Raw genomic sequence first — 10,446 nt, 5'->3', positions numbered from 1 at the left:
TTTCGCTTCTTGTGCCAACATTTGTATCAACTCATTTTGAGTTTTAGGACCAAGATATGTATATTAATGAATCTCATATGCTTGAATACACTGAATGTACTTTGGCATTATAGTATCAAACTCAATAATAATTTCAATAATTTGTAAGAAGTTGTAATTGTTTGCAACATAAATATTTTGATTTCGCAAGTCTTCTCATAACATCATATATTATCTTTAACACTAGTTTCCAATGTTTTTTTTTGTTGTTGTAATATTCTTTCCAATTCAATCCATGTAGTCATGCAATAAATACGCTCCTTATTGCTTCATGATTTCCAAGGATCCGACTGAAATTATGCCAATATTTGTGCCCATCAATAGCCAACTGTGGAACCTTCTCAATCACCCTTCTCTTTCCTTTTAATACAACATGGGAATTGAAAGTAAGAAGTTTGTTGTCGCCACGGTTTGAACTGCGGTAAATGGTGTCAAAGTTAAAAGGGTTTAATTGAAGCTGCCACTTGTGGAAGATGTTAGCCTGGGTGCAGATACATGAGGCAGTTAACTGCATTATATATTGTATATTGTAGCAGCAACGGTGGTTGATAGAATCAAGGTTTTAAGTAATAATAGTTGTATTAATTGCACGTTCAAGTTCACGTCTACAACAATACTTATAATAGTATGGATCGGATAGTAGACAGAATTTGGGTGCACACGTAGCTACAATTAAGATTATTAGTAGCCGTTACTTTTTTATGTGTAATGAGTAAATCTTCAAGATAACAAACACAACAATTTGCAAACCACGTTAATCAGCTAAATTGCACCGTGTGAAATGCTTGTTCGAAATTTTTTGTTTCACCAATTAGAGATGACAATGAGTCGGATTCGGATATGATTTCATATATTCAATCCTTATCTCCATTTATTTATTATATTCATTTTTATCATCGTTCTCATCTTTTTCTTCATCATTAGATATCAATTTTCAACTCCATCCACATATCTGTCGGAGGATCAGATCTTCATACTTTACACAAATATCATATAAACTACAATTATATTTTTTTCAAATTTGAATTATTTTGATAAAGTTATGAATATTTACCGAATTCTTAAGAAACCATAAAAAAGCATGTTGAAGTTAAAAATTAACAAACTAAACATTATAGAAGAAATAACAAAATATTAGGAATAAGTCATCCCAATTTTATTATCTTAAAAGAAATAAAATCAAGTCTATACTAATATTTTTTTTAATTACATCAACTATAATCATTCAACAAAACCTTCGTATCAAAAAATAATTATTCAACAAATAAGATTAAACATACATTTTTCTATTATTAATAAATATATACTCATAATAAATATAGGGTAAGTTTGTGAAAAATACATCTGCACATCTTTGAATTAAAATTCAGTACCTCACTACATTTTTTTAATATTTAGTACCTGACAGTGATTTAATTTTAGTTTCAACTACCTACACACCCAAAGTTACAATTTTGCCCTTTTATTATTTAAAAAATATATAATCTTATCCACAAAAATTACACATCTTTTTTCATCTAAAATATAATTTTAAAAAAATTTTGTTTTTCAATTATCATGGAATTAGAGTAAATACTTATTTTGACATACAAAGTACCTATTACGTGGTTTTGGATACTTGATTTCGCTTTTTGAATATTCAAAATATATAAGAAAATACTATATTTTCGAGTAATCGCCACAAATTTGGTTATTGTTGGTCTTTTCATGAAAAATCAATTATGATAATTTATTCATGTCATTTTATTTATATATAAAAAAAACATAATTCACCACTCATCTTAAAATAAGATTAGATATTTATTTTAACTTACAAATACCTATTTTAGAGTTATAAATGCTTAATTTGGCTCTTTGAATACTCCAAATGTGTAAGAAAATATTGGATCTTTGATCAATCACCATAAATTTTGTAATTGTTAGTATTTTCATTGAAATTGTGTTGGGTTGACTTATTCATGTCATCTAATTTTTGAAAAAAACACAGTTTCTCACTAATAATTGAATTAGGAAAAATACCTATTTTGACCGATAAAGTACTTATTTTGGGGCTACAGATATTTGATTTGGCTATTTGAATACTTCAAATGTGTAAGAAAATACTTGAGTTCAAATAATATTAAGTGACTTTTGATGACGTCATTTGTGAAGTTAAAATGTGATACCTATGTTGGTACAGAGAGTATCTAATTAGAGTCTACAAATACATGATTTTACTCCCTAAATACTCATATCCAATTATTTGAAGATATGATCAAAATATAATTTGATAATGACATTCATGAAGTAAAAATTCGATACCTAAATAAATACAAATAAGACATAATTTGAGTTAACATACTTGATTTTATCTTTTAAATACTCAAATTTGATTATTTGATTGTGTCAAAATATATAATTTAAAGTTAATATTGAGTGACTTTTGATGATGAAATTAATAAATCAAAGATGTAGTACTTAAATTGATAAAAATAGTACCTAATTTGATCATACATATACTTTCTTTTACCTTTTTAAGAACCACTTTTGATTGTTTTAGCATATAAAAAAAATATAGTTTCAAGTACTATTGAGTGACTTTTGATGTGTCATTTGTTAAGTTAAAATGTGATACCTAAATTGGTACAGATATTATTAATTCGAGTGTACAAATACTTGATTTTACTCCATAAATACTAAAATTCAATTAATTTTATGTCAAAATATATAGTTTGAAGGTAATATTGAGTTGTCTTTGATGATGATATTCGTGAAGTAAAAATGTGATACCTAAATTAATACAAATAATACCTAATTCGAGTCACGAAATACTTGATTGTACCATTTAAAGACTCAAATTTGATTATTGTTCAAAAAATATAGTTTGAAGTTAATATTTTCTATGGTGGCATTCATGAAATAAAAATGTGATACCTGAATTGGTATAAGGAAGACCTAATTCGAGTTACAAATAGTTGCTTTTACCCTTAAATATGCATATCCGATTATTTGGGGATTTTAAAATGAATAATTTGAAGTTAATATTGAGTGATATTTGATAATGACATCCGTGAAGTAAAAATGTGATGCTTAATTTAATAGTAATATTAGCTAATGCGACTCCATGGATATTATCGAGTGGCCTTTGGTAATGACACCAATAAAAGTTTTAACTTCAAACTATATTCTTTTACATTCCTGAAGTAAAAAAGTGATGCCAAAAAATGTGACATATTACTTATTTGATAATGATATCCGTGAATTATGAATGTGAAAATCTAAAAATGTGAAATTAAACATGTTTAATTTGACATCCCAAATAATAGAATATGAGTATTTATGAGGTAAAATCAACTATTTGTAACTCAAATTAGGTTTTCATTATACTAATTTATGTATCACATTTTTACTTCAATACCATAAAAAATATTAACTTCAAACTACATTGTTTGACATCATCAAATAATCAAATTTGAGTTTCTAAATGGTAAAATCGAGTATTTCGTGACTCGAATTAGGTATTATTTGTATTAATTTAGGTATCACCTTTTTACTTCACGAATATCATACTCAAAAACCACTCCATATTACCTTCAAACTATATATTTTGACATAAAAATAATAATTGAATTGTAGTATTTAGGGAGTAAAATCAAGAATTGTACACTCGAATTAGATACTATATATATGTACCAATTTAGGTATTACATTTTAACTTCACAAATGACACATCTAAAGTACTCAATATCACTTGGAATATTTTTTTATATGCCAAAATAATCAAAATTGAGTCTTCAAATGGTAAAATCAAGTATATGTATGCGCGAATTAGGTACTATTTGTACCAATTTAGGTACCACATCTTTAATTCACAAATCTCGTAAATCAAATATCACTCAATATTAACTTCAAACTATATATTTTGACATCCTCAAATAATCGAATTTGAGTATTTAAAGGGTAAAATCAAGTATTTGTAGACTCGTATTATGTCTTATTTTGTATAAATTTAGGTATCAATTTTTTTTTCATGAATGTGATCATCAGTGACACTCAATATTAACTTCTAATTATATTTTGATATCTTCAAATAATTGGATATTAGTATTTAGGGAGTAAAAACATGTATTTGTAGACTCTAATTAGATACTCTTTATACCAATATAGGTATCACATTTTAACTTCACAAATGACGTCATCAAAAGTCACTTAATATTATTTGAACTCAAGTATTTTCTTACACATTTGAAGTATTCAAATAGCCAAATCAAATATCTGTAGCCCCAAAATAAGTACTTTATCGGTCAAAATAAGTATTTTTCCTAATTCAATTATTAGTGAGAAACTGTGTTTTTCTAAAAAAATTAGATGACATGAATAAGTCAACCCAACACAATTTCAATGAAAATACTAACAATTACAGAATTTATGGTGATTGATCAAAGATCCAGTATTTTCTTACACATTTGGAGTATTCAAAGAGCCAAATTAAGCATTTATAACTCCAAAATAGGTATTTTGTAAGTCAAAATAAATATCTAATCTTATTTTAAGATGAGTGGTGAATTATGTTTTTTTATATAAATAAAATGACATGAATAAATTATCATAATTGATTTTTCATGAAAAGACCAACAATAACCAAATTTGTGGTGATTACTCGAAAATATAGTATTTTCTTATATATTTTGAGTATTCAGAAAGCGAAATCAAGTATCCAAAACCACGTAATAGGTATTTTGTATGTCAAAATAAGTATTTACTCTAATTCCATGATAATTGAAAAACAAATTTTTTTTAAAATTATATTTTAGATGAAAAAAGATGTGTAATTTTTGTGGATAAAATTATATATTTTTTAAATAATAAAAGGGCAAAATTATAATTTTGGGTGTGTAGGTAGTTGAAACTAAAATTAAATCACTGTCAGGTACTAAATATTAAAAAAATGTGGTGATGTACTGAATTTTAATTCAAAGATGTGCAGATGTATTTTTCACAAATTTACCCATAAATATATATACATTTATATTGTAATTTAATCGGATATTCGAGGCTATGGCCCATCTTCAACCCGAAGTTTTTATCCCTTATTATTTGACGAAGTCCAAAAAATCACTCGTTCAGATCGATTATGCTATTCTCAAACGAAGTTCGGTGAAAATTCACAATGACTCACAACCTTTGATCTTGAATAGAGATCACATTGTCCAATCCAATTCCTTATCCATCCCCGACAGAGACAGACAGACCGCACTATTCTTTCTACTGCCAACTCAAAGAAAATTAGAAGCATCACTCAGCAGCAGCGATGGCCCTTTCCATTGCATTTTCTGCGCCTACTACGCATGTTTGCTGCTCTCAGAACTCCACCATCTCCTCTCCAACCTTGCTGAAAAACTTCAAGTTCCCTCGGTTCTGGCCCTGGCAAAAGGTAAACCACCACCACCCCCCCAGAATGGCCCTTCGTCTGTTGAGCGTTGATGTGAAGTAATCCTTCATTATTTTGAATTGGGTTTCTGAAATAAATTAAAATTTTAAGGACCCAAAACACAATGTCCTACAGTTCTTCAATTCGTGGTGATTGGTGAATTGGAATTTGGAAGTGAAATTTATGATTTTAGAGACTGTGTGTGGCTTAAAAGTTTATGTTTTGTCCCCTTGATGTGTTGTATATTGTGATTTTCAGGTAAAGGTTGGCCCTTTAAGTGTATCTCCAATGGGATTTGGGACATGGGCATGGGGTAATCAGGTTTTATGGGGTTATCAAGAATCCATGGACAGTGAGCTTCAGCAGACTTTTAATCTTGCTGTTGAGAATGGGATTAATCTATTTGATACAGCTGATTCTTATGGCACTGGAAAGTTGAACGGACAGAGTGAAAAGCTTCTTGGAAAGTTCATCCGTGAGCTGGAAGGTTGATCCTGTTTCTGTTCTGCGAAATGTAGTCTAATGAATTAAAATGGGGGTGAAAGGTTTGTAGCAAATCTCAGCTGATCCATGACTAAGTCTTATCTTTCAATGATGAAGATATTGTTGCATTAGTTTTAGAATACCATGATGTCCGCCTCCTAAGAAGTCAAACTTCAGGTAGATTATATGTTTTGGCTCATCATCAGTTTAGACTCTTTCTGGACTGCAACTTTCACTTTAATGTCTTTCTTGGTTTGATTTACCCTCATTATCCAGAGATTAGGCTCGATTCCTCTCTTCGTACATGTGGTTCAGGTACTTATAGATAGGTTGGGGTCTGTCTAACACTTTATCACTCGGTGGTTTCCTTTTAATTTAAAAACATCTCCAGAGAACAATACTGTAGCGAGGTTAAAAGTTTGTTAATGAAGCAATTACTTTCTGAAGGCATCGATCTTATTTGTTTTGTTTTTCTCTCTTTATTGAAGGGAAGAAGCAGGTGCAGGATAATATCGTTATTGCGACAAAATTTGCTGCATACCCCTGGCGCTTGAGACCTAACCAATTTGTCGATGCCTGCAAGTACGATTCATTGTTATTTTTCGTCACCTGTATTTTTCTACTAAACTGTTCTTCGGAGAAAACTATGGATACACACATTTTGGACATTTTTCTTGACCTGTTTGTTAAATTTCATCCTAGCATGTACAAAAGCCTTTATTTTGTGATCTCTTGCAATTCACAAATGCATATACACACAAACTCTTCCTTGACATGAATAACTAATTCTTTAATTTCATTCTCTCAAGTATATAAATAAACGAGGAATGTTTCCAGGTTGTCATTGGATAGGATGCAACTTGATCATATTGGAATAGGGCAGTTACACTGGTCGACTGCGAACTATGCCCCTCTGCAGGAGAGAGCTCTTTGGGATGGTTTAGTGGCAATGTACGAGAAGGTTACCATGAACTTGTAAATTACTTGCAATAAGTATCATATTGATTGCAACCATGAAAATGCCTCATTCAGTAAGGGGTGGGCTGAATTAAGTATATTTTTTAGATCTCCCTCGCTATCCTGGATCTGCCCCTGCACTTTGATACCAATCCCTGTTGTTGGTCATCCCTTCTACTAATTTTCTTAGCCTGTTTGTGAATACACTTGTTTTTTGTCATCTTGGTTCAATTATAAACTCCACGGCCCTAAAATTTTTCCTTATATTTTCAATTAAGAAGGATACCCCATTTCATTTTCTTGTTTTTATCATATTCATGGTCTTGTTTTGTTGTTGCATCTAGATAATCACAATGATGTTTTTGGAATGATAATTTTGTGATGCAGGGATTGGTACGAGCAGTTGGTGTTAGCAATTATGGACCAAAGCAGCTACTAAAGATATATGATTACCTTAAAGAACGAGGAGTGCCACTATGCTCAGCTCAGGTCCGATATTGTCTTCACACTTCCCTATAACTTATATTTGAATTTAAGGGAAAATATATGTGCACATTATGATCAAGAGCAGTGTGACCTTTTGCTCTTCAGATTTCATTAAATCGCCCCTCCCAATCTGACGCCTAAACGGTAGGATTTAATTTTGCTAATCTATGAGTAGGTCCAGTTTTCACTTCTAAGCATGGGAAAAAACCAAATGGAAATCAAGGAGATATGCGACTCTCTGGATATTCGTTTGATTTCTTACAGTCCTCTAGGACTTGGAATGCTTACCGGAAAATACACATCTTCCAATCTTCCAAGGGGACCTCGGTACATCACAACTTTTACTTCGTCTATTTCAACTATTAAACTTAGATTATGTGGCGGATCCAATAATTCAGGTAAAAGAGTGGGGGCAAGATGGGGAGGAGGGATGAGATGGTTGGCTCAATGGAATTTTGGGGAATGAAAATTTACGGTCTTACAAAAAATAATGAATAAATTCAGAAAACTTGTGTGAGAAGCTGGATCCGCCCTTCAGTAAAGTACATTATTGACCTTGTTGAATATCAATATTCAATCTTGTAGGGGTTTTCTATTTCGACAAATTTTACCTGGACTCGAGCCTCTGCTGAATTCACTCAAAGAAATTGCACAAAAAAGGAGGAAAAGCATACCTCAGGTACGACTTTGTTAGCTTGATCCTTATCACTATGCATTAGCCTTTGTTCCAGCTGATTTGTTAGCTAACATAAGATTATGCAATTAGGTTGCTATAAACTGGTGCATCTGCAAAGGTACAATTCCAATTCCTGGTGTAAAATCAGTTAAACAGGCTGAAGAAAACCTAGGTGCTCTTGGTTGGCAACTCACGTCAGATGAGTTGCTTCAGTTAGAATATGCAGCTCTTGAATCTCCTCGGAAGATGATTCAAAACATCTTTCAGACAAGGCAAGTTACGTTACTGTTTGGTTGGATAGAAATTAGCTGAAACCTACAACTTATTGTATTTCGGAAGCTCTAAATTTGTGTTTTTAGATAAATTATTGTTACTTTAAGATCCGTTTATCATGGTCTCAGCGGCTATGAAAAGTTTTCTTGATTTCGGTTTTCTTCTCTGTAGAGAAATTAACAGTCATTTCATTCTTTGTTTGCATGTACTACAGATGAGTCACTCGCTCCTAGCATAGCACAGTAAAATGGAGTAGGACGGGGCAGTAAAATTTGCCAGGAAAGGAGCGTCATAATTAGAAGGAAAGTTCAAACGTTGATCGATATGTGGATGATTGTCGTTGCTGATTCTTCTTTGACATTGCTGTTTTTAGGTATATGTTGGCAGCTTTCAGGGCTAAACGTTTACCATGTAGTTACTAAAGCAGTGTAAATTCAGAGAAAGAAGACTCTTTGTGGCGCAGCTTTTTCTGTTTTTGGTTTGTTTAGTAAGCCATGCAAAATTTACGTCAATAATCATGTTGGCAGGCTGTGTATTTTGATGTTTTTACGTGTTCAAGGCACGGCATTAAGCATGAAGAGAATTGCATGTTTTATTTAAACCAATATTTTCTTTAAACTTTTAATATCTAATTCTGATTTATTTTAACCAATATTTTATAATTTCTTAACTTTTACATTATACTAAATCAAGAAGACTATTTTTTAAATTAATTTATCTTATAAATATATGTGAATTAGGATAGAAATTATCATTCCTGTTTATTGTGAGTAAATATAAAAAAGAAAAAAAATTAAAGTTCATTTTAAAAAAAAAAAAATCGAAGATAGATTATTCTGAAAAAAAAATATATATATTTCTTAATCTAAAGTTTGGTCCAAAGTTTTTAATCTATTCATTTCATCTGTTTCGAAATATAAGACCATCCATACGTATATATATATTTCAACTAATGATTGTTCAACTTTGTGTGAAATGAATGGCACACCATCATGCAAAATAAAGTTATCATCAAATTTATTTTCTGCTATCTTGTTAAGTTTGCAAGAGGAATATTATTTTGAGAATATATAAGACTGAAATCTTTGGCCGACCAAAAAAATCTGACCTTTATCGGCCTTGGGATTCACAAAATTCGACCTATCCTACTCGGAGTCTGTGTTGCTTCCCATTCCCACAGAGGATAAGCGGTGGGTCACATCTATATATTTAGCTCGTCGCCGTCTTTTATTTTCTTTAGATAAAATTGTATGTACATTGAAAATAATGTGCATTTCAGTGAGGTGATCAATAACACACTTTGAAATTGGTTTCACCACTCTCCAACTTTACTCAAAATGAGTTATATGTATATGTTTTTTCACATGGTTGCATATGTAATATTGTATGGAAAAACATATGGACGCTTTCATTTCAAGCATATTTTAAACAGCACTAACTACCAAGATTGAGTTTCATGTGAGACCGTCTTACGGATCATAATCCGTGAGACGGGTCAACCCTACCCATATTGGCACAAGTAGGAAAAACAACGGAAGATTCGTAGATGAAAGCTATTAGACGATGTCAGACTTCCTCATCGGAAAAAACGTCACCACAGTCATCATCCCCAAATTCGTCGTCGTTGCGGTGGATCCATTTGAGATCGGCTCTGTTCTTAGTTGCCTCTTCATCACCAGCTAATTGCTCTACATCATCTCCTTCAAATTGGTTAGTCTCTTGCTCTCTCTCTAAAATACCTCACTGTTACCTTTATATTGTTTTGTTTTCCTGCTCATACTTTTTGATGAGTGATTCAAGTTCAGATCTTGATCTTGCAATTCTCAAAAGTTGTTCTTTTTAGAATCTTAATGGTTTTCCTTCATTATCTCCTTAATAGCTCAGTCCATTTCTGTAAAAGCATTTTGGATTTCTTATGCTTCAGTTTATTTATGTTAGTGTGTGGATTATGACATTTATTTGTACTTTCACTCTGTAATTAAATACGACTGATATTATTTCCGGTGGTCAAAGTCGTGCTACAAACTTTGATGGATTCATATGATATGTTTTTTTAGCATGATATGTTTTTTGGCCGATCGGGACGTGTTAGATTTCATGTTCGGCGGATTGGATTGGAGCA

At 31.3% G+C, this 10,446-nt stretch overlaps 1 protein-coding gene across 2 annotated transcripts; it reads left to right on the top strand.

Annotated features, from left to right (window-relative positions):
* The first annotated feature begins 5,135 nt into the window (after nt 1-5,135).
* LOC140840975 (pyridoxal reductase, chloroplastic) lies at nt 5,136-8,830 on the top strand. Of its 2 annotated transcripts, XM_073208115.1 has the most exons (9): nt 5,136-5,452; nt 5,708-5,936; nt 6,421-6,514; nt 6,770-6,893; nt 7,277-7,378; nt 7,551-7,702; nt 7,961-8,054; nt 8,142-8,323; nt 8,539-8,830. In XM_073208115.1, exons 1-9 carry the CDS (start codon nt 5,330-5,332, stop codon nt 8,540-8,542), a joined length of 1,104 nt encoding a protein of 367 aa, XP_073064216.1. In that variant the 5' UTR covers nt 5,136-5,329; the 3' UTR covers nt 8,543-8,830. The 2 variants fall into 2 exon arrangements, with proteins under 2 accessions (XP_073064216.1, XP_073064215.1); XM_073208114.1 differs by lacking the exon at nt 8,539-8,830 and having other exon boundaries at nt 8,142-8,462.
* The last annotated feature ends 1,616 nt before the right edge of the window (nt 8,831-10,446 follow it).

Source organism: Primulina eburnea, chromosome 9 (genome assembly GCF_022965805.1).
Source record: "Primulina eburnea isolate SZY01 chromosome 9, ASM2296580v1, whole genome shotgun sequence".
Lineage (NCBI taxonomy): Eukaryota > Viridiplantae > Streptophyta > Magnoliopsida > Lamiales > Gesneriaceae > Primulina > Primulina eburnea.
The sequence above is the reverse complement of the archived record's forward strand: the minus strand, read 5'-3'. Positions and strand labels throughout refer to the sequence as shown.